We start from the raw sequence: 25,777 nt of genomic DNA, 5'->3' as shown, positions 1-25,777 counted from the left end.
AGTTTAAAAAAACATTGGAAATGAGATCCTCATGAGTTTGGAAAAAAAACATGAACTTAGGAAGAGTCCTTGTGAGGGTGTGGGGATGTTCATTTCATATGATAAGTAAAGGTGGCAGAAGGAAAACAGTTTATGAAGAGAATTTGGGCCTTTGTAAGGAGTTTGGTTGAAAGAAGTTGAGGAACTGTACAGGTCATGATGAGATCTCTCCTTTGTATCCTGTCTTAAGTCCCAATATGCTGCCTATCTAGGGCCTTGTACTGAGTTTTCAGTGTTCAGGATTATTTATTGTCATTTCCGGTATATAAGTGTAAAGGAGAATGAAATACTCTGCTGAAGTTTCTAAGGAATTCAGGAACAATTTCACTTGTTTCCTCCCACTGAGACAAATTTTAGTCCATTTACCATTCTCCCCGAGCCTACGGGGTTTTATTCTTTTGATCAATGTGTGCAGTGAGTGTCTGTAGACAATGTGATAAAATCCGTGTTATCTGCATCAAACATGCCATCATCATCAACCCTTTTATCCTGCTCTGAGAAAAATTCAATCAAGTCAGACTCAACACTTCCAGAGATAATCCATATCAACTGATCTTGATTCACTGATGCCTCTCTACGTATTGACTTGTGCTACCCTTCAAAACCATCACCAGTGATTTGACTGATGTTGACCTGTCTGACCACTAGTTACTTAAAGTTCACTGTTCAAATTTATCATCAAAATATGTTTACTGTGTACAACTTTGAGATTCATCTTCTTGCAGGTACTCAGAAGAATTCTTGCAGGTACTCAGAAGACACAGAAGAATTAATGAAAAAAACCGCATGCAACTAAAACCACCACATATCCAATGTGCAAGAGGACAGCTTGTACTAATAATAATAAAAAGTAAATAAATAACACATGGAGCATAAATGGTAGTCTCCCTGAAAGTGAGCCCACAGCTGCGGAGCCAGTTCACCGCTGAGGCAACAAAAGCCCATACAGGCCTTCAGCAGGACTGGTCTCAGACCGAAACGTCAACTATAGCAGTCGTGCTGAAACATCAACTGAACTCTTTTCCATAGATGTTGCCTGGCCGGCTGAGTTCCTCCAGCATCTTGTGTGTATTGCTTGGATTTCCAGCATCTGCAGATTTTCTCTTGTTTGTGCCCTGATTTTATCCTAGCCTTCTCACGGGGCAATATACGATGCACAATTAATTTATCTACAGGTACGGTTTTGGACCGTGGGAGGAAACCGGATCACCTGGAGGAAACCCACGCAGTCATAGGAAAACATATAAACTCCTTACAGGCGGCGGTGGGAATAGAGCCTGAGTCGCTGGCACTGTGAAACGTTGCGCTACCGTGTGTGCGCCGGCCACCTAACACCCATTTAAACTTACCCTATGTTAGTTTTTCTTTATTTTTCCCACTTTGTCTCCTTCCCACACACTCGAATTCTATTACTCACCTGCACACGATAGGTACAATTTACAGCAGCTGTTAATCTACCAACCTGTTCAACTTAAGGATCTGGGAAGAAACCAGAGCACTCAAAGGAAACCTGTGCATTCGGGGGGTAAGCCTGCAAACTTCACACAGACAGCACCCAAGGTCAAGGTTGAATCCAAATCTCTGGCACACCATCTGTACCACTGCACTGTTTCTATCTGGTGGTTGCCCATCCGGTCTGACCACAACAGGAAACCTCTGTGGGCGAGATTTTAAAGTGGAAAAGCTTTTGCACAGTGACAGCTCCACTCTCTCAACCTCAGAAGTTTGGGTTCAGTAGTGAGAACAAGTGTCATAAACTGGTGTCTTCCTTGGTTGCAATGGATGACCGTGATGTTTCTCTGCCTTGTCATGTCCTTCGTGTTGCAGTCCCACCTTCCTAGCTGTTGGATCTCACTGTAGTTCTTGTCCGCCCAGTCTGCCAGATCGGACCTCGTGTGAGGACAGGCACGTCCCTATCTCACAGGGGTATGAACCACCGTCTGCGCTCACTGGGTTTGGCCCGCCTGGTCGAAGCAGTGTACCGGGTGTGGCCACTGTTGCATGCAAACAGCTACTTGGAGCCACAGGTGAGAGCTGAGTGACTGGTGGGACCAAAGGTTGAAGGTGCTGCCCCAGAATGGACATGTGGGCCTCTTCACCAGAAGTACTACTCCTCCCTGGACACCCCATATCCCCTGCTTCTATCTACGATGACACTTCTGCAGCAGTAGAGGGCAGGACATTAAAAGTTCATTTAAGTTACAATAAGAAATGTATTAATGGTGCAAGAATGGTGTAATGAGATAGTGTTCATGGGCTCCTGCACTATTCAGAAATCTGATGGCAGAGGGGAAGAAGCTGTTGCCAAAACATTGCTAGAACATGTGCATCTTCAAGTTCCTGTACCACCTCCCTGATAATAGTAATGAGAAGAGACTATAACGTAACCAGTCAGAATGGTACATATGCAGAAACTTAGTGACTTACCAAATCTCCTCAGGTTTCCAATGAAGTATAGCCTCTGGCTTGCCGTCTTCATGTTTACATCAATGTGTTGGGTCCTGAATAAATGCTCATAAGATGTTGATGCCCAGGAAGCTGAATATTCTTGTCCTTTCCACTGCTGACCCCTCATTAAGGCCTGGTGTGTGTTCTCCGAGCTTCCTCTTCCTGAAGTCCACAGTAAATTTCTTGGTCTTTCTGAAGTTGAGTGCAAGTTTATTGTTGTGACATTACTCAGCCAGCAGAAGTATCTCAGTCCTGTAATCCTCCTTGATGCCATCTTAGGTTCTGTCAACAGCAATGATGTCATCAGAGGATTTATAGATGGTGTTTGAGCTGTGCCTAGCCATACAGTCATGGCTGTAGAAAGAGTAGAGCAGTGGGCTAAGCATCCTTGAGGTGAGCCTGTGGTGATTGTTATTACTGACCAGTTATTACTGATCTGCGCTTTCTCTGATGAGGAATTCAAGGATCCAGTTGCAGAAGGAGGTCTTGAAGCTTGCTGATTAGTACCTAGGAATTGATGGTGTTGAATGCAAAATTCTAATTAATAAACAGAGTAAGTATTGCTGTTTTCCAGGTGTTTCAAGGCCAAGTGGAGAACCAGTGAGAAGGTATCTGTTGTGGTTGGCAAATTGCAGCGGGTCCTGATGAAGAGTCTCTACCAAAAACCTCGACTGTACTCTTTTCCATTGATGCTGCCTAACCTGCTGAGTTCCTGCGGCATTTTGTGTGTGTTGCTTGGATTTCCAGCTTCTGCAGATTGTCTCTTGTTTGAGTCCAGGTCCTTGCTCAGGCAGGAGTGAATGCAAGCCATGACCAATCTCTCAAAGCACTTCATCACAGTGGATGTGAGCAGCTGGGTGGTAGCTCATCCCGATCTTCTTGATTGATGCCTTTTGATGCAGCTGGGAACCTCCGACTGCAGCAGCGAGAGTTTGAAGATGTCTTTGAACACTCCCAGATAGTTGGTTAGCACAGATTTGTCAGTATCTTGCCAGGTGATCCATTAGGGTGGGAACACCTTGTGAGTGTTCACACTTTTAAAGGATGTTCTTGCATCAGCCTCAGAAACAGATATCAGAGAGTTGCCAGACGCAGTAGGGATTCGGACAGCTGTTGTTTCACTCTCCATTTTAAAGCATGAATAAAAGGCATTGGGCTTACCAGGGAGTGAAGGACCTCTGCTATTTATGCTGCTAGGTTTCTCCTTGTAGGAGGTAATGGCATGTGAACACTGCCATAGCTATTGTGCATTGTGTCTCTAACTTCACTCGGGATTGCCTTGCCACTCTCACGATGCCTTCGATTGGTCATACCTGGATTTCTCGAGGGCTTCTGGATCATCAGTCTTGAACACCACAGATCATGCCTCATCCAACTTCAAATCTCCTGGTTCATTCACAGGTTCTGATTTGGGTATGTCCAGCCCGTTCACAGAGGCACACACTGATCTGCACAGGTCTTGATGAAGTCATGATGAGTTGGCTTAATTGTTCAGGTCTGAAGATAAATCCCTGAATATAGTCCAGTCCACTGATTCAAAGCACTCTTCCGCCTCTCTTGATCATAGCTACACAGTCCTTTCCAGTGGTGCTGCAGTCCTCAGTCTCTCCTTGTGTGCTGGGTGTGGAAGATCAACAAGGTGACCAGACTTGCCAAGTGCAAGTGCAGGATGGTGTGGTAGGTGTTTCTGATGGTGATGTAACAGTGTTGGGTCCTCTGGTTCAGCAGGTAACATGTTTGTGGTAGTTTGAGGTCCGTGCTGCTAGTTGGTTTGTATGGACAGGTTTCAGACTGGATGACAATGTTTCTGATGAACAGTGCGCTATTGTTGAATGAAACATTCCTTCACCAGTCACTGTATCACAGAATAATGCAAATAACCCAATGCAGAGACATTCGCTCTTCCTGCTCCAATGATGTTTCTCCATTCATCTTGCTGCAACGCATATCCTTCCTGTAGGAGTGCAGACCCTCTCCAGCAGTCATAAACGTGAGAACACATTGACCAGCCGATTGTAATTATGACACCAGACACCAGAAAGCACAGAGAGGGAGCAGTGTGAGGGAGTCTCACTGAACTTGTGTTGGAGAGAGGAAGAAAACTTCAGATTTGGCTAACCTTGAAGGAATCACTAAGAGAAAGCACCTGGACCATGACCATACCTTGCCAACCCCAAGACCATGATCCCACCAATACCCATCAGGCCATCATCTTCCACACTGCTACAGATCCAGTTTATCAGGACATCTCCCCTCCACAACCTCCAACCTTGCAGTGCCCCAACCATGCACTTTCCACTTCTATCTCTTGCCCGAGGTCCACAAACAGGGTTGTGCTGGGAGGCTCATTGTTTCAGTCTGCTCTTGACATTTGCTAATTATAGTTGTTGATGTTTCAGGAATTAATTCGGTACAACTCAAATTCTACCTGCCCTTCACTGTCAGAGTAGAGTTTTTTTTTCCTTCTTTACCTTAACTACATTTGAGTCATCACTCCCAGAAAGGTGTTACTGTTGTGTGGGATGTCATTTTCAGATTACGTGACAGAGGAGAAAGTAAATTTGACATAATTGTAACAGAAATTTAAAATCTTTCTACTAACCTGTTGAATTGCAAAAACCTAAAACTATTTTGATTTGTTGCTCTGAAAATACATTTAGATGGTTAAGAGATATTTTAGAATCAGCAGCCAATGATTTTAACAAGTTTTGGCATCCAGTCATGATTTATTTTAATTGTTTTTTATGTGTGTCAACTCACTTTATAGAGAAAAAATGTATTAAAAAATTCTTTTGGTGCCCTTTCTATTTCACAAAATGGTAGCAAATCTTTGCTCAATAATGGTGTTGGATGTGCTGAAAGTTAGGAACAATATTTAATCAGGGAATTTGAAGGCACCATGTTAATTTATATAGCAGTAACCTAATTGTACAACGTTTTACAGCACAGATGACCCCAGTTCAAATCCCGCCGCTGCCTGTAAGGAGTTTGTATGTTCTCCCAATGACCAAGTGGGTTTCCTCCGGGTGCTCTGGTTTCCTCCCACAGTCAAAAGACGTCCCAGTTAGTAGGTTACTAGGTCATTCTAAGCTGTCCCGTGATTAGGCTCGGATTAATTCGGGGATCACTGGGCGGTGCAACTCAAAGGGCTGGAAAGGCCTGTTCTGCACTGTACCTCAATAAATAAATGAATCACTTGATTCCAATTCAAGCTGCAGGATATGATATGCAGTGTAGTAAAATTACTTTTAAATGCAGCATAAGGAAATTGATTTACTTCAGTATAATTTTTCTGCCATACAAAAAAAAATTTGCTGAGAATTAGTGATAGGATTTAAGGTGATAGTAAGAACACTTACCGTTATTAATGTACAAATATGGACAGCAACTTCAAGTGACTGCACTTAATACATGTAGTAGGTGTCCTATTCTTCTGGAAACTCTGCAACATGGCATTTTGCTGACTCATCCCCCACATACCAGAGTATGTTCAGATTTGTCTTATTCCTCTAAAAGGAAATGAATAATTTGATTGCAAACCAATGATGACACCCAGTCATGATATACTTTAAGCATTCGTTGCCTTGCAAAATTTGGCACATTTTATGGGACAAAATCGTGTTTATTAAATGTTCCTTGCTTTTCTTTCCAATTTGCATAGGCACCTAAATAATAACAAATCATAAACGTAAGAGATTCTATAGATGCTGGAAATCCAGAGCAACAGACACAAAATGCAGGAGGAACTCAGCAGGTCAGGCAGGGTCTATTGCAGTGGATGAACTGTCGATGTTCTGGGGCGAGACCCTTCTTCAGGACTGGAAAGAGAGGGGCAAGACCACAGAATAAAAAGTTGGGGGAGTGGAGAAGGAGGACTTAACTAGAAGGTGATAGATGGAGCCAGGTAGGTGGTAAATGTAACTGGCTGGAGAAGAAGGAATTTAATGTGAGACAGAGTAAACCATGGGGGAAGGAGGAGGGGCTCTAGGGGGAGGTGCTAGGCAAGTGAGGAAAAGAGGTGAGAGGCCAGAAGATGGGTGCAGAACTCACTGAGGTGCATGTGAAGGGGAATAAAGGTAAGGCCCTTGCTGAGGACAGACCGTTCTGCCTCAGAGAGGGGGAGGTGGGAAGGGATGGTTGACAAAGGTAAGGCCCTTGCTGAGGACAGACCGTTCTGCCTCAGAGAGGGGGAGGTGGGAAGGGATGGTTGACAAAGGTAAGGCCCTTGCTGAGGACAGACCGTTCTGCCTCAGAGAGGGGGAGGTGGGAAGGGATGCTAAAGGCACGGCAGTGATAACAGCTGGAATCAGAGAGGGAGGAGAGTTGGTTCTTTCCTCAGTAAAAGTTGGGTTTTACATAACAATCATATCTTATTCCTGCAAATTTTAGTTATTAAAAAGTAAAAATTAAAATGTATTTTTCATTTATTTATCTGCATTTCTCTTTTTCACTGCTGTGCAGAGTTTTCCAATCAACTGATCTTTTAACTGAACACTTTACTGAACCACCATTCATCAGCTGGCTGAGGATTTAAACGTATTTATAAAGGTCAGACATTCCTGATGAAGGGGCAGCTTCAATAAAGCTTAAAAATCCTCTTGAAATTCCAATGTAAAATCTTGTGGAAAGCCAGTGTCAGTAGAGAGCCTGCATGAATGTAATGCAAACTGCTGCTGTCCAGATGCTGCTCGGCAAAATCGAGGCAGATTATTTTGGTTTCATAATTGTTTGTAAAGTATTCGAATATATTCCTAAACAATTGATCTACAGTATTCATTAGGGGTGCACCCAGTCTTTTATTACATGCTGGAAGCAAATTAAAACAAATTGTGTGGAAATGCCGATAGTTCAGTATAGATGTCTCCTCCATTTCCTGTGATAATGCAGCATGTGCATGATTACTGAGCAAGCATGGTTGAATGAGGTGATCATGTACTCCAAGATGGTTTATCCACTGGTTGCTACGATAGTGGGACATTATGCAATCCAAAGTTCCAAGTTCAAAGTACATTTATTATCAAAGTATATATACATATAATGCCTATAACAAGTATGCATCCCACCCCACGGAAGTTTTCACATTTTATTGTTTTACAACATTGAATCACAGTGGATTTAATTTGGCTTTTTTGACACTGATCAACAGAAAAAGATTGGCATCAAAGTGAAAACAGATCTCTACAAAGTGATCTAAATTAATTACAAGCATAAAACACAAAATAATTGATTGTATAAGTGTTCACTCCCTTCAAGTCAGTACTTAGTAGATGCACTTTTGGCAGCAATATGCATGGTCTCTAACAGCTTTGCACATCTGAACACTGCAATTTTTTCCCCATTCTCCTTTATAAAACTGCTCAAGTTATATCAGGTTGAATGGGGATTGTGAGTGAACAGCCCTTTTCAAGTTGAGCCACAAATTCTCAATTAGATTGAGGTCTGATCCCTGACTTGGCCACTCCAGGACATAAATTTTGTTGTTTTTAAGCCATTCCTGTACAGCTTTGGCTTTATGCTTGGGGTCATTTTCTTGCTGGAAAACAAAGCTTCTCCCAATCCCCAGCTCTCTTGCAGACGGCATCAGGTTTTCCTCCAGGATTTCCCTGTATCTTGCTGCATTCATTTTATCCTCTACCCTCACAAGGTTCTAACTCCATGATCAAGTTTGCAGACGACACCACAGTGGTTGGCCTGATCAGAGGGGATGACGAGACAGCCTACAGGGGCGAGGTCCAGCACCTGGCCACGTGGTGTGCCGACAACAACCTGGCCCTTAACACCCAGAAGACCAAGGAGATCATTGTGGACTTCAGGCATGCTAGGAGCCACACTCACGTCCCCATCTACATCAACGGAGCTGTAGTGGAGTGTGTATCAAGCTTCAAATTCCTTGGTGTCCACATTTCCGATGATCTCATCTGGTCCCTGAACTCCTCCATCCTGATCAAAAAGGTGCAACTGTCCCTTTATTTCCTGAGAAGCATCTAGAAAGCTCACCGCTGTCCCAGGATACTGACGGGCTTTTACCGCTGTACCATTGAGAACGTACTCACCAACTGCATCTCAGTGTGGTATGGCAATTGTCCCATATCGGACCACAAAGCACTCCAGCAGGTGGTGAAAACTGCCCAGCGGATTATCAGCACCCAATTGCCCACCATTGAGAACATCTACCATAAACGCTGCCTGGGCAGGGTGAAAAGCATTATCAAGGATGCATCTCACCCTGACCTTGGACTTTTTACTCTCCTCCCATCTGGTAGGAGCTACAGGAGCCTCTGTTCCCGCACCAGCAGGTACATTAAGAGCTTCTTCCCTGAGGCTGTGACCCTGCTGAACCTCACATCACAGCGCTAAGCAGTATTGCACCCGTATTGTACTGTCTCAGTACTTTTATATTTGTGTGCTGTAGCACTTACTTTTTATTTGCAATTATTTTGTAAGTAACACTTATTCTTTTGCATTTCATTGGCTTTTGTATCTGTACTATGCACAATGACAATAAAGTTGAATTTAATCTAATCTAACAAGCCTTCCAGGGCCTGCTGCACCCACACAGCACAATGCAGTCACCACCATGCTTCATGTTAGGGGTGGTGTGGTTTTCATTGTGTGCGGTGTTTAGTTTACACCAATCATAGCATTTAGTCTGATAGTCAAAAAACTCAATTTTGGTTTCATCAGACCATAGAACCACCTTCTATCTGACTTCAGAGTCTCCCTCATGCCTTCTGGTTAACTCTAGCTGAGACTTCATGTAAGTTTTTTTTCCAGCAGCAGCTTTCTCTTTGCCACTGTCCCATAAAGCTACGACTGGCGAAGCACCCGGGCAACAGTTGTATGTGCAGTCTCTCCCATCTCAGCCTCTGAAGCTTGTAACTCCTCCAGGGCTGTCATAAGTCTCCCTCACTAGCCCCTTTTCTTGCACAGTCACTCAGTTTTTGAGGACGGCCTGCTCCAGGCAGATTTACAGCCATGCCATAATCTTTCCATTTCTTGATGATTGACTTAACTGTACTCCAAAGGATATTCAGTGACTTGTAAATTTTCTTGTATCCCTCTCCTGACGTGTTTTTCAATAACCTTTTTGCAGAGTTGCTTGGACCATTTGTCTTCATGGTGTAGTTTTTGCCAGGATACAGACTCACCAGCAGCTGGACTTCCAGATACAGGCGTATTTTTACTATGATCAATTGAAACACTTTGTCTGCACACAATCTCCATTTAACTAATTATGTGACTTCTAAAAGCCATTGGCTGAACCAGTGATGATTTGGTGTGTCACATTAAAGAGGGGTGAATACTTACGCAATCAGTTATTTTTTGTTTTATATTTGTAATTAACTTAGAATCCTTTGTAAGGGTCTGTTTTCACTTTGACATGAAAGAGTCTCTTCCTGTTGGTTAGTGTCAAAAAAGCCAAATTAAATCCACTGATTCTGTATTGTAAAACAGTAAAATATGACAACTTCTAGGGCATGGGGGGGGGGGGGGGTTTAATACTTTTTATAGGCATTGTATATACAACCTTGAGATTCGTTGTCTTATAAGCAGCCACAAAAAAAGGAAACCTAATTGAACCCTTAAAAGGACCATCAAACAAATTGTGCAAACAATAAAAAGCAAACAAATAACATTCAGAATGAAAGTTCACAAAAGTGAGTTCTTAAATCAACCAAACATCGGCTAGTTCCTTATTTTCGGACCCAGGTCCAGCAGCAAAGAAAAATACTGCAATAAATTTCCCAATCAACTCAACCCATTTGCTTCAGGTCAGATTTCCATTTCAATGGAGGGAACTGTTTGAAAGGCATTCATGTTATTTTTGAACGTTGCATTTTTTGAGTTTTTAAGTTTGATATCCCTATTGGCTATTTTTTTGTTTCTGATGTTTTTGAGTGTCACATGTACTCAGCGGAATAGATTGTGATTTGACAGGTAGTCAGCTTTAGGAGCATGGTTTATCAGTTTTCAAATCTTCTCCAATACCTTCATGAGTTGAGTTTTCTGCTGCGCACCTTCCCTCCCCCATCACTCATCGTCTACCTTTCCCCCAATGCACAGACTCATGGCGGAATTTACTCATGCCTCAGCTTTGCTCAGCAAGTTCTCATTATGCGATGAGTAGGATAGGCTTGCTGAAGCTCACAGAATCAGTGTCATCTTGAAACAGTGTCTGAATGTATTGATCATGTGTATCATTTTGAGTGTTTGCCTTTTTAAAAGACAGTTGGATGGATACATACATGAATAAGAACGGTTTAGATGATTATGGGCCAAACATGGGTAAGTGGGGTGAGTATGGATGGGAGTCTTTGTTGGCATTGCAGCACACACAAAATGATGGAGGAACTCAGTAGGTCAAGCAGCATCCACTGAAATGAACAAAAGGTCGACCTGAAGACGGGACTGGGCCTGAAACGTTGACTATTTATTCATTTCCATTGATGCTGCCTGACACGCTGAGTTCCTCTGGATCTCCAGCATCTGCAGAGTCTCTTGTGTTTATGATTTGTTGATATGAAGCATTTGGGCTAAAGGGCCTATTTCCATGCTGTATGTCTCTGAACATTCAATTTATCCATCTTTAATCTTCTGAGATTAAAAAAAATCGGAGCATGTTACAGTAAGTGCTGGTTCCTCATTGCTGCAGGGGCCTGGCTGCTGTCGGTGTGGAGATTACATATGTTCTCCTTATGACCAGGAAAGGTTCTTCCGAGCGCACTTGTTTCCTTCCGTATACCTAAGGCACATAGATAATTTAAATGCCCCTGGATAGGTAAGCAGCAGAAGAATGAAAATGAATATTTATGGTCATGTGGAGGGAATAATTTGCAGGGGTACTGTACAGGAGATTCCACGCTGACAGCACCAAGGTCAGGATCCTGTGTTCATGGAGCTGTACAGTGTCACTATTTGGTATGCCAAATTCCACAGCTTTTCTCTTTCCTTCCCAACATGCTTTCTTTCTCAAATTGTTACTCAGGTTCATTTTAAATTACTCGGCCGCTCAGTGGCTGGTTATGATGTGATCTTGTGCTGGTTTGGGAAAAAAAATTGTCTGAGGTTGCTCTCATGTGACTGACCGCCCAGCCAAAATAACATAATGTTTCATAACTGAATTGGTATCTTCTGTAACCTTGAGATATAAATTTAGAGCTCTTTATGCACTTGGGATAAAAAAAAAACTGGTCATAATTTTCAAATTACTGATTTCTTTGGTGTTGGGTAGCTTTTTGCATTAACAACTTTTACTCATTGAAGGCAGTAGTAAAACAGATGTAATAAAGTTTTATTCAGGTAAACGACATGTGGTTATCAGTGAATGAGAGTCCTTAAATATTACCTTTGAGAATAAAACAATTTCATTATAATGTAATTACATGGCGCTTTGAACATCGTGTATAATGCAGGTATATTTAATTTAATTTTGGAACTTCCAGCATTAATCTGAACACAAAGCACTTTAGTTAACATTTTATTTGAAGGAGATATATTTAATCTTTAGGGATTTTCCTTTATTGGTGAAAATTGAAATTGTGGGCATCATGTGTTCAAATAGTTCCAGTAGTTAGCCTGTGCAGGAAATAAAATTTCCTGAATTGAGTTTACTTATCAGTCTTGCAAGTTGATATTTGTAATGTGATTGAAACACTAAAGCAAATCTGTCATCTCTGAACAATGGTTAGAAAGTGCAAGGTGGGTTTTTGGCAAGCCTTTAACAGGAATAATTCCAGCATTCCCTTTTGATACCATATTAAAAGAAATCTCATGTTGCGTGTGTGTTGCTTAATGTTCTTTTTTCTGTTTTAAACCGTATAGTCATTTTAGATCCCCCTCTTAAACAGAACACTGAAATATAGTGCTTTGTTTCTGTATTTCAATGAAATTGCATCTGGTAATAAGAATCAGCTTTGCATGATGTTTTAAAATGTTGCATCTGGCTTTTCAAATGTACATTATAGTTCAATGATATTTGCCTAATGCACTGGTTGGTGGTATGCTAATGAATAAGCCTTGTTATTGTTCCAGATTTCCATTTGGTTATACTTTTTAGTGAAGGTTTCTCGACTGGATGTCTTTTTAGATGGATTATTTTCTGTATTGCCAGACTTCAATATGCAACCCCTGACTGAGCCAAAGAAATTCTAAAACTGCTTGCAAATACTGTTTGAGACCTTGAACTTGTTTGTACGATCTTTATCCTTTCGCTATTTGATTCTACATCTCCCACACCAGTTGAATTTTGGCCCATGTTGGGATCTCGGGCAGTAGATCAGAAGGATCCACACCTAGGTGGGATTACACATTTAAAATATCTCCTGGTCAGGTGTCAGCTGCGAGTCACCTCTAGTATTAACTCTGCAGACTTGAGAGAAGCCAGGCTGATGCTCAGCAGTTCGGGTGAGATACCAAATTAAAGACCTCTTCCTTAAGTGTATGTAGAAGTTTTGGTGGAACTGTTTAGAAGGTGGCTTAGGAAGTTAATGGAGTTACTCTGACCATTATTTCATTCATTAGTTTTCTAGTCAATATCATCATCAATAACCCAAATTCCTATGATATTTAAAGTGCTTCCAAGTGCTTTACAAGGTTGTCATTAATCAGAGTTAATGCCATGTTAGGGGCTATTGATATGGATGATCAGAAGCTTGGACAAAGAAGTAGATTTTTAAGGAACGTCTTAAAGAAAGATAGAGGTTTAGTGAGGAAATTCAAGACCTGGCTGATTTGGTAGCAGAAGGTGCAGGTTCTTTTTGTGGAGGCATTCAATTTGAGAATGACCAGGAGGACAGTTTTGGGGAGCATGGGGAAAGATGGGTACTTGTGGATGATGACATTTATGTATTTTTTGAATTTCAATCTCACTATTTAAATTAGTAGTACATATCTTAAAATTTGATTTGTTCTTTTCATTCTGGCATAAAAATTTATGCTTGGAACTGCTGCTATTTTGAGTTCGGAGTCTTTTTTTTCAGTAATTGGAATGAGGCAATTCTTGAAAACCCTTATAGTTAGACTGGTGCATACGTCTATCCTGCAGGATCACAAATTGTTTTTACTGTGATATTTTTGGTGTCTTATCCAGTAAAATGTAAGCCTCATTTTTTAGAGGTACAGTGGATTCCAGTTAATTGGGACACATTGAAACCATTTTGGTCCAATTAAATGGCTGCCCCAATTAGCTGAAGTTTTGTGAAATAATTAAAAAGTTATAAAAAGACAAATTACTGTTTAACTAAGTAAGAAATTATGTATTTAAATGTTATACAGAACAAATTAGAACACTGCCAACTCTATTAAAGAGCTATAAAACTGTGTATTACTTTCTAATAGCGATCATTGGAGGAATTGTTCTATTGACTGAGTGAAGTCAGAGCAGACACCTAGTGCAGATAGTGCCTTTATGCAATGCTTTCGACAATTACAGCCTCCAAATCTTCATTTTCATTGTAACATTCAAGATGATAGTTGATACCTTCAAATTCTTCATATTTCTAACTTGTTGAAGTACAGTACTGAAATGTTCCATTTTGATTCCCAGCCATTTCTGGCATCTCCAAGCCTGAATGCTCAAAACCACAGCAAGCAAAACAACTCTAAACTGTCTTAATGCTTAATTCTCGCTAACTTCCAGTGACAAAAATCACTGCTTTTTGAACACAAACACAAGCAACCAAAGTTATTTAAAAACTGTTCGCTCTAAGCACAGGGTAGTGTCGAACAGCCACACAATTTCATACAACTAACGCTGTTTAGGGAATGCTTGGCAACATCCCCTGTCCCAGTTAAGTGATTATAGTGTCTCAAATAAACGAAGGGTAACCGGGCTGTTTTCTCAATTAGTTTTTGTTATGTAAGAGTTGTTCCAAATAATGGCTGCCCCTATCCTCTGAAGGCCAATTAACCAGAATCCGCTGTATTTGTGTACTTAATAAAATACTCTTGCATTTCAAAATCAGTGGCTATATTGTAACCCTAAAATTTACATCTGTAAATGACCTCAAGTATTTAGGTGTAATGGGTAATATGATAATCTTATTTCTGTTTTCTTTTCCCTTGGTCCTTTTGTTTTACAGTTGGAACTCACTTTCAATTACCTGGAAATTCAAGGACTAAGTTGCTGTAAGCCTGGACAAGTGAGTTTGCTTTCTTTGATTAAGTGTGTAACTGTTAGAAGTCAGTCTGTGCTTTATGGTTTATCCAAATAAAATTACTGTAGATTACAAGCAATTCTTGAAGATTAGTAGCTTGTTGAATTGAAACAGAGGGGTGCAATTTGAAAGACACTTCAAAATAATAATTAATGAAATGTGTAGCAGGTCAGAGAGCATATGTAGAGAGAGTAATAACAGTTAATATTTCAGGTTAATGATTGTGTCAAATGGAATAACAGCATGCAAATCCACTTTTGACTTATGTGAACAATCAAATGAACTGAGAATTAATTTTCCAGCAAATTTCAATAAGGTCCGGGAAGTCTTATTTCAATTATAAGAGCTCTTGGTTGTTTCCACACAGTTGAAATGGATTAAAATAGTTGTTTTTATTTTGAAAGGGTTAAGCCATGGCTGAAGGCATATGTCTTGTTACTTTAAATTGCAATACCTGTGGTAATGTGGTCTCTACCTTGTCAAATGTAATCTTCGATCCATATCTGCAAAAAATAAATAATTAACTTTTAGCTATTTTTTTGATTCCTACCAAAAGTGTAGCAGAAATGACTGTGGTGAATAGCTAACTGCTCAAATGATGGGCATCAGTGATAGGTACTGCAGATTCAATCCACAGAAATATTTTGTCTCTTACAATATTTAGAAATATTTCTGTTAATTTAGCATTTACTAAGTTGTAAATGTTACCAGAGATCTTTGATAGATAAATTAATAAAGATAAATAGTCCCTCTTGTTGGAGGAAGATGGTCAAAGCTGTAAACACAATTTAATGTTTTGTAATGATTGTATAGATGACTGGTTTTAAAATTTGAAGGTGAAATGAATTGCATATTAATCCTTGGGGCATTGTTGTATTTTTGTTCAGTCAGTGCTCGAGGTAATCTTGTATGCCTCAAGTAAAAATTATGGCAAAGTCCCTCTTACACATAGATAAGAGAAAAGTATAAACTGCTGTCCTGTCAGTGGAGATTTATTGCTAATTTTCTTAACCCAGTTTTATCCTTTGTTTATCCACTGTCCTAATTCATCTCAAAGCAAAGCAAGTGTTGGATTAACCTAGCTGAGTCAGAATGGTCTCATTCAATGCATTCAAACACAAAATTATTGACATCTTCGTGCAGTTCAAAGGAAACCATAGAAACAGTTCAGTGAAGTTGCAATTAACTGGAAAAGGGGAAATTATCAAGGAAAGGAGAAAATGTGATCTTTTAAATAATTCAACAGACATGACACACAATGGCTTCAGTCCTCCATTCTTCTCATACCACCTGTACGTTAACATGGTACAATTCACACAACAACATTTTAATGATTACATAACATTTGAGAGGCATCATCAGTTGGTTAGACAATATTGTTTAATGAGCTGTTCCCTGGCCTGGCACATTACTATGAAGTGGACATTCATATCTGGGAATGTTTTGAGTATGAAATATTTTATTGTAATTGTTATAACTGTTAAAACCTTTTGGGAGTTTAGAACAAATGTGAGAGCACAAATTGATTCAGACGGTTGTGACCAATATAAAGGATGTTTTCATTATCACCACATCCATAAAGCTGTGTAAATACCCATGCAGAGAAGCAGGAAAACTTTGTGAAATTTGTGTTCAATCTTGCTGTTGTTCCAGTGAATGTCATGATTCTACCTCTCTTGCAAAGTTTCCTTTCTAGCAGAGTGGGATTATTAAAATGATTCTGCAATAGAAGATGATAGATTTCAATTGGTAGTGTTTGTCTCTTGTTGATGCATGCAAATGTAGGATTATTGATATACAATGATTTACATCTTCAGGAATCAATGTCAGGAGTTTATGTAAACATTTGCTAGCTCCTGTCTGATGTACAAGTAGGGAGATTAAAAACATCACAGATAGGATAGCGTCTATTGAAAGGGCCTGTTAAACTAGTGGCTTCTGTCTTCTGTCACGCTGTGATGGTGGATGGCATCTGATCATCTGGGATTCCATTGTGACAGTCTAATGTCATTCTTGAGGTGTATTTACATGACAAACACCAACCTCTGAATAAAGAAAAATGTGAACCTAGTAAATAACACACACAAAATGCTGGAGGAACTCAGCAGGCCAGGCAGCATCAATGGGAAAAAAAAGTGCAGTCAACGTTTCAACCCAAAACTTAGAATGTGCTCTTTTCCGTAGATGCTGCCTGTCTGAAAGTTACCAGTGTATCTCCTCTGCCACCACACTTGGCAGCTCACTCCATGTACCCACTATTCTCCATGTGTTTAAAAAAAACACTTAACTCTTAACACATACTTTCTGCCAATCACCTGAAAATTATGCCTCCTTGTATCATCCATTTCTGCCCTGGGAAAAGTTTCCGGCTGCCCACTCGATCTATGCCTCTTGTAATCTTGTGCTCTTCTATCAAGTCATCCTCCTTTACTCCAAACAGAATAGCCCCAGCTCACTCAACCTTTACTCATAAGACATGCTCTCTAATCCAGAGATACAGCTGTGGGACTTGTGTACATAGATACTTTACTGATCCCAGAGGAAATTCAGTGTCACAGTAGCATTACAAGTTCACAGATATACAATATTAGAAGCGAAGTAAGAAGAATAAGTTACCCTAGACAGTCTTAACAGGAGGGGGTCATCACTTCCCTGGCTGTAGGTTGATTCGTTATGGAACCTAATGGACCAGAGTAAGAATGACCTCATATAGCGCTATTTGGAGCAGCACAGTTATCTTAGTCTATTACTGAAAGTGCTCCTCTGTTCAGCCAAGGTGACACATAGAGGGTGAGAAACTTTGTCCAGAATTGCCAGGATTTCTCACAGCCTCCAGTGTGTCCGGTTTGACTCCTATGACAGAGCCAGACTTTATAGTCGGTTTATTGAACCTGTTGGCATCACCCGTGTTGATGCCATTGCCCCAGCAAATCACTGCAGAGAAGATTGTACTGGTGACAACAAACTGGTAGAACTTGTGAAGGAGAGGTCTGCATGCTTCAAAGGACCTCAGTCTCCTCAGGAAGTAGAAGTGACTCTAGCCCTTGTATTCAGCCCCTGTGTTGGTGCTCCACACTAGTCTGTTGTCCATTGTAGGTCCTCTCAACATCCATGTCCTCACCATCAGTGGTAACTGGGAGCAGTACAGGCCTAGTCTTCCTGAAGTCCATCACCATCTCCTTTGTCTTACTGATGTTGAGCTACAGATGATTTGACTTGCACCGTTTGACAAAGTCCTCCAGCAGGGCCCTGTATTCATCCTCCCGTCCTCCCTTTATACACCCAACTATTGCTGAGTCATCAGAGAATCTCTGTGGATGACGTGACTCAGTGTTGTATCTAAAATCCGATGTATACAGGGTAAACAGGAAGGGAGCAAATACAGTCCCCTGTGGGGCCCCAGTTCTGTTTATAACCATGTCTGACACACAGCTCTGAAGCCACACAAGCTGTGGTCTGCCAGTCAGGTAGTCCATTATCCAGGATACAATGGAAGTGCCAACCTGCATTGCTGAGGAAAAGCTCCGTTCAATGAGAGCTGTATGGTATTGAAGGCGCTTGAGAAATCAAGAAAGATGACCTCACAGTCCTCCCTGTTTATCCAAATGGGAGTAGGCTCTGTTCAGCAGGGAGATGACAGCATCGTCGACTCCAATGTGCTCCTGGTAGGCAAACTGCAGGGGATCGAGGGCTGATCTGGCCAGGGGTCAGAGGTGAGCCAGGACCAGTCTCGCTAGGGTCTTCATAATGTGTGAGATCAAGGCCACTTCATGGTAGTTATTCAAGTCTTTTGGTTGCCCCTTGGGTACTGGCATCACACATGATGTTTTCCACACAGTCGGGACCCTCTCCAGGCTGAGACTCAGATTGAAAGTGCTCTGGAGAATTCCACATGGCTGCTCAGCACATTCCTTCGGGACCCTGGGGTTCACACCATCCGGTCCCAGTGCTTTGCAGCGTCTGTTTCCCCAGCACCCTTCTCACCCGCTCAGTGGTGAAGGTGAGTCCATGATGACTGGGGAGTTGGTGGAAGGTGAGGGCCGGGGGAGGTGAAGATTGGAACGATAGCAGTTGGTTGTGGAGGTGTGGACAGTAGGTGCAGGGCAAGGAGGGGATGTAGATGTTGTTCATCCACACATTGAACTGGAGAAGGGAGGAGGGGAGGTTTTGGTGCTGAGGGAGCTTTGGATGCCTCAGTACTTGGACTAGTGTGCTGAGGTGGATGTAAACAGGAGAGCAATTAAAGAATTGGTTTAATTCATTAGCCTGTTCATGGCTGCATTCTGAAGCTCTACAGCTAGGCTGATGGAAACCAGTGATGTTCTTCATGCCTCGCCACACCTCCCATGGGCTACTCTGCCCAAGCTTGTTCTCCAGCTCTCTCCTGTATCCTCTTTAGTCATCTTGATCTTCTCCTTTTGCTCCCTTTGCCCATGTTTCATTTCCTCCCTGTCTCCTGATCTAAAGGCTTTCTTTTTGTGATTGAGGAGAGTGTTTAGATCACTGGTGACCCATGGTTTGTTGTCAGGGAAGCAGCGAACAGTCCTCGATGGTATTACAGTTTCCACACGGAGGTTGATGTAGCCGGTGATGCAATATCTAGCGGTTGCTGTACTTTGGGCTTGTACGAGGGCAAGAGGTGAACCAGTCTGTGATCTGATCTCCCAAGTGAGGGGAGAGCTATGGAGCTATATGCATCTTTAACATTTGCAAACAGGAGGTCCAGTGTTTTACTTCCTCTCGTGTGACTCTTGACGAACTGATTGAAGGTGGGTAGGGTTGTCGAGAAAGAAACATGGTTGAAGTCTCCCAATACTGCAATGAACGCATTGGGGTGTTGAGTCTGGAGTCTTGCTATGATAGTTGCATAATTTAGGTATTCCGTTGCTTGTCCCATCCTTTCACAAGATCATTTTGTTTATATGCTTTTAAGAACAAGAATGCCAAGTATCTCCATTCACTCTTCATCACGAGTTATCTGAGTAACAAAAGTGCATGCTTCCCAAGGCGAGGATCAACTTTGCCTCCACCTCCTCCTCAGGCTATGGAGTTCAGCTGCCTGTCGAATGTGTGTTCACGGATGGGCGGGAATGTAAATGTGACTCGTAGCTCATCTGATTAGTAGTTTAAAATAATGCATAATCTCTCAGCGTATGTGAGATACACTCATAGTATTTGCATAAGTAGATCATTCTTTTGAGAAATGGGTGATAACATAGTATGGTAAAAGCGATTTGCTGAAGTGTATTTTGATTGTATTTAGTGCACTACTTCCTTGTTTACAAACTGATGGTAGATGTTTACAGTGTAAATACAGTTAATGTGAAATGCAGCTTCCGGGGGTTTTTGGAATGTACCTCTGGTATTCCCTACCAAAATTAATGACTCGGCTAATATAATGGTCATACCTACAGTTGTTGATATTAAGGATTTTTTTATTTAGCAACATTATATTCTGTTATTTGCATCTTTTTAAATTTAATGGTCATTCATCAATCTATGGTATGTTGCTTTTATTTTGCTTTTTCGAGTGTAACATTTGTTGTGTTTGTAGCTACTTTTTGTTGTACTCAGTTTATTTAACAGCATGAACTTTCTTTCCCAATTACAGAACCCTGCCTTAATCTTAGATTTGACTACATGTCTCGGGGCCCATGTTACTGGAACAACCCAATCACATTCTTGTCCATTCGAAAAGAGTAACCAGCACTGCTCCTTGTGGTTATGACAGTCAGGGAAGAAAGCACTGTTCAGCAGAAATAGTGGATCCTAAAAATCAATTCATCTGTTGGCTTGTGTCTATTTTATCATTTTTTTAATACCAGCACCACGCCAACTTGTTTCCAGGTTACAGAGACCTGCCATTAGTGACTCCCTCAACTGTCATTGTCTCAGAAGCATCTCCCTTAGCACTGTAGGATAAACAGTTTCTCCATCTGGGGGATTTATAGTTGTGGTTGTCTTTAGACTGTCTGGCACTCGTAGTTTATTTATAACCTGTGTTATTGAAGTTCTCTCTCTGGGGAAGCTACATTGCTTTGCATTTTCCCTTGTGAAAACTTGGAGGAAGCATCATTTGACAGTCAACCCATGTCTCTTACAGATCTCACGGTATCTTTGATTGGAATGGCGGTGCTATATGGTAGACAGTTTTGGCAAAGTTCACGTCCAAGTTGCAATGTAATCTCAACCAGGAATTAGAGCAGGTACTTCCCCACAGCAAGATATTGCAAACATTCGTCAAATAAAAACTCAGTTTGTTTCATTGTAGTAACATTTGAAGGATAGGGAGATCGCTGGCAAAAATATTGTGAGGCTTTTTACCTTTTTACTAAGTATTGCCTATTTTCCCTAAATAAATTCATGGCTTTTCTATTACGGGCAGTGGTAATGCAGAACAATGGATCTGCTTATCTGACATGAGATCACAGGTTATCAAGCCCACTCTGCCATCAGTTTCTCATCACCTCTCAGTCAGCCTACTGATGTTCTGAAGTCTGAGAATGATTTTGAATTTTATTTCAATCTTGAAGGCATCAATGGGACCAAATAAAGTACCTTAAGTGCTTTGGCATATCGTTCACTACTGTGAAAAAACCTTTTGGGTGTGCAAGTCCTAATTATCTTTATACTCCTTAAAAGTTTAAGTGATTATAACCCAACCCCAACATGTAATTATTTTCAGTCATAACCTTTTTATTTTTTTGACATGTCTTGACGTAGTGGACGTGTCTGAAGCAAATGAGAAAGTGGGAACACTTCTATAAAGATTTAACCTACCCATATGTAAGGTTTTTATTAACTCTAATAATTTATATCCAGTCAAAGATAAGTGTTGTTGCTATTGTAAAGCACTTTGAGCTCCATCGGTTCTTTAAAAAGTGATCTACAATTGAGTTACTATTAGGTGTGGAATGGGAAAAAGCTTTGCAAGTACATTGTCTAGCAATAAGCATGCAAAGTCTACCAGTTTCTGCTTTGCCATCTTTACTTTTTTTTATCTGAAAAGATGGAAAAAAAGTTGATTTGTTTTTCATGTCTTTTTTTGTTAGAATTATGAAGTAGATCATGTCGGATGAACTGAGACTTTGTTGAATCATTGTTGTAAAAGGTAATGCAGGAAGTTCTCCTGGTGTCCGGGCCAATGTTGATTCCAAAACAAGCTCCATGCCTAAGCCTTTTGCAAGAATTTGTATGCATAAATTGATACGACAATTCACTCAAGAGTGTTTCAGATAATGTTCTGAAAGTGATTCTTCAGAAGGAAAGCACCTTCAGATGTTTGTATGGTATAGAAATGTTCCTTTTGCTAGCTTTGTCAAAGATTTCTTCACAAGCGTGATCACCTGTCAATACGAATAGATGTATCCTCCTGGACCAACTCTGTTGCTTGTTGTCCCTCGTTGTCTACACCTGTAACCAAATACTGGCTGCACTCTGGGCCAAGATCCAGCTAGTTACTAGGACATCAGTGATCTTTACTTTACCTTTTGAAATCCACGATGATTGATCCATAATTATTATTTTCTCAAAAGGATGGAATTTCTGCTGACAAAATTAAACTGACTGGTATGTAGTTCCTTCATAAATTTAGATGTTACTTTGACACTCTTCAATTTACATTGGTTTTCAAGTGTCAAATCTAGTCACAGTTTGATATTTGAGTCCTTTTATATTCTTTAAAAATACATGAAATGTAGTGAGTGTTAAAATTATCTTAGTTTATTTTATCTAATATGTATTTATTATTTTTCCTAATATTTAATCTTAATGCAATATTGTCAATAGTAAGTTGGTACTTAGTTTGTGATTGTATTTTAGTAGAAATATTTCATTAAGTAATAATGTAAGTACATAATATGGCTAACATTGCTATTCTGAGCATTTGTTCACTGAGATTATCTGACACAGCATGGTATGTGGAGGCTGGAAAAGTTGGCATTGAAGAACACTGTGCTCAGTAGCCAAGCTGTACGACTTAGGAAAATGGCCAACAATGAGCCTAAATTCTATGATAGATGCTGATGCAGCATTCATCATATTTTTTTCAAAGGAAAATTTAGTAACAATTGGAAATGTCATAAGAGAATAGTAAACCAGACAGTAATCTTTATGATTTTATGGCCCAGGTTGTATAGTGGAAAGTTATTGGGAATGTGCATCCCAAGTTCCCACAGTCATTCAGCTAGTTTTAAGACTTCTATATTTCCTATAATATATTTGCAAGGATCATCTTTGGAACTGCCTGGCAGAACTAAGGAGACCATCATGGCCATTGAGAAGGCTGTGAATACAGGTTTTGGGACAGAAGTTCTTATTGCATTGTTCAAAGTTAAAAAAAAAACACTTTCATTGTAATGTAAGTGCCAATATAGTTGGCGCACAATAGTTCATTCAGAGTAGCATTTCACTGTTGGTTCTCACCGTGCTGGTTTCCATTTAATGAGCAGCAAGTTTCCAGTCGCAACGATTCTTGGATTGAACAGTGAAGGAACTTGTAGCATCTGATTTTGCAATCAGCATAGGCTCTGCTTATTAAGAGTTTAGAAATAGTTCTGATTTTGCTCCTGTTGATAACCTGGTCAGTAGTCAGGTAACATAAACAAATAAAAATTTGTTTTTGTTCAGTAGCTCAGGAGGCATCTGTAAAGATGAAATAGAACTGAAAGGACGAGAGCTACCAGATAGTTTTGATTGGGAAAAGAGGTGGAGGAAGAAAGGAATGATAACTCTGATTGGGTGAGACCAAATGATGTAAACACAGTAGTTACCAGCATACTTGGCACCTTTATACGTAAGGATTGTAAATGGTAGACCCTGAACATGTAGAACATCTTCAGCAAGTGAGACTGTACAAACAGAAGTAAGAAAAACCTAGCTAACAAATAGGACATTCAGATACATGCAAAGAAATGTAGAATTACCTAAAGATGGACAGTTTGATATTGAGTCCAGAGGCTGCATTAGGCTCAGAGGGAATGTGAGGTGTTCCATAAGCTCATTGTGACGGCCACAGGGAGAGGTTACATTGGAGGGGCATGGTAAACTGCCCACATTAAATCGTACCTGCACGATTGTTCTAAATGTCTATGGCCATCCTTTCATCTTACTGAAAACTAATCTGTCTTTTCTGACAAAGGCTCTTGGACCCCAAACTATTTCATTTCTCCTTCCACATAAGACATAGGAGCAGAATTAGGCCATTCAGCCTATCAAGTATGCTCAACCATATCCTTTGATGCCGATCAGGAAATGATCAACTTCCGCTTTAAATATCTGCACAGATTTGGCCTTCACCTCAGTCTCTGGCAGAGCATTCTGCAGATTTACTACTCTTAGCTAAAAACAATTCTTTCTTACCTCTGTTCTAAAGGGTCGTCCCTCAGTTTTGAAGCTATGCTCTCTAGTTCTGGATACCCCCCATCATTGGAAACATCCTCTCCACATCCACCCTATCTAGTCCTTTCAACATTCAGTAGGTTTCAATGAGATCCCCCCTGCATTCTTATAAATTCCAGTGAGTACAAGCCCAAAATGCCAAACGTTCCTAATATGTTAACCTCTTCATTCCTGGAGTCATCCTTGTGTACCTTGTCTGGACTCTCTCCAATAACAGCACATCCTTTCTGAGATATGGGGCTCAAAACTATTGACAATATTCCAAGTGCGGCCTTACTAGTATCTTATAAAGGCTTAGCATGATGTCCTTGCTATTCCCCTTGAAATAAATGCCAATATTGCATTTGCCTTCTTTACCGCAGACTCAACCTGTAAATTAATCTTCTGGGAGACTTACACAAGGACTCCTAAGTCCCCCTGCACCTCCGATGTTTGAACCTTCTCCCCATTTAGATAATAGTCTGCAGTGTTGTTCCTTTTATCAAAATACATTATCATACGTTTCCCAACACTGTATTCCATCAACCACTTTTTTTTTTGCCCTTTCTTCCAATTTGTCTAAGTCCTGTTGTAATTGCATTGTTACGTCAGCATTGCCTAACCCTCCACCTATCTTTGTATCATCCACAAACTTTGCCACAAAGCCATCAATTCCATTATCTAGGTCAGTGACAAACAATGTGAAAAGTAGCGGTCCCAATACCAAGCCCGGAGGAACACCACTAGTCACTGGCAGTCAACCAGAAAAGGCCCCTTTATTCCCACTTGCTATCTCCTGTCTGTCAGTCAGTCCTCTGTCCTTGCCAGTATCTTTCTTGTAATGCCATAGGATTTAATCTTGTTAGGCAGCTTCATGTGTGGCACCTTATCAAATGCATTCTAAAGATCCAAGTAAATGACATCCACTGCCTCTCCTTGTCCACCCTGCTTGTTAATTCCTGGAAGGTCTCTAACAGATTTGTCAGGCAAGATTTCCCTCTGCAGAAATCATGCTGACATTGACTTAATTTATCATTAGTCTCCAAGTACCCCGAAACCACAACCTCACCCTTAGTAATAGACTCCAACATTTTCCCAACCACTGAGATTAGGCTAACAGGCCCATAATTTCCTTTCTTTTGCCTTCCTCCCTTCTTAATGAGTGGAGTGACATTTGCAATCTTCCAGTCCTCCAGGACCACGTGATCAAGTGATTCCTGAAAGATCATGACAAATGTATCTGTTATCTCTTCAATAACCTCTCTCAGTACTCTGGGATGTAGTCCATCTGGCCCAGGTGACTTATCCACCTTAATACCTTTTGAGTTTGCCTAGCACTTTTTCCTTTGTAATAGCAATGGCCCTCTCTCTTGCTCCCTGACTACTGGCACATTGCTACTGGCAATGAAGATAGATGCAAAGTACCCATTGTTAATCTGCCATTTCTTTGCCCGCCATTACTACCTCGCCAGCATCATTTTACAGTGGTGCAATGTCAACTCTCATCTCCCCTTTTCTCTTTATATAACTGAAAAAACTTTTGGCATCCTGCTTTATATTATCGGCTAGTTTGCCCTCAGATTTCAGATACTGGCCAACCTCCTGTGTGTTTAAGCATTTTGTTATTGTTCACACTTCCAGTATCTGTAGTTTTCTCCAGATTTTCTTTTCTAGCCACATATTTTGAGATGTCCGTGTTCGCTGCCAGTCAGTTGTTGGAAAATTGAATGGTCAACATTTTGAACATTAAGACAAAG

The 25,777-nt window shown here is 40.8% G+C and overlaps 1 protein-coding gene across 6 annotated transcripts in view; it reads left to right on the top strand.

The window, feature by feature from the left end:
- Positions 1–25,777, top strand: part of LOC132378539 (F-actin-uncapping protein LRRC16A-like) — a 331,671-nt gene that overhangs the window by 79,864 nt on the left and 226,030 nt on the right. For 5 of the 6 annotated variants that reach the window (XM_059945517.1, XM_059945516.1, XM_059945514.1 and 2 more), the window contains one exon: positions 14,568–14,627. The exons of the other annotated variant lie outside the window; for it this stretch is intronic. In XM_059945517.1, coding sequence (XP_059801500.1) covers positions 14,568–14,627 — 60 coding nt within the window. The remainder of the gene's footprint in view (positions 1–14,567; positions 14,628–25,777) is intronic. 6 annotated transcript variants of the gene reach the window in all.

Source organism: Hypanus sabinus, chromosome 20 (assembly GCF_030144855.1).
Source record: "Hypanus sabinus isolate sHypSab1 chromosome 20, sHypSab1.hap1, whole genome shotgun sequence".
Taxonomy (NCBI): Eukaryota; Metazoa; Chordata; class Chondrichthyes; order Myliobatiformes; family Dasyatidae; genus Hypanus; species Hypanus sabinus.
The sequence above is the reverse complement of the archived record's forward strand: the minus strand, read 5'-3'. Positions and strand labels throughout refer to the sequence as shown.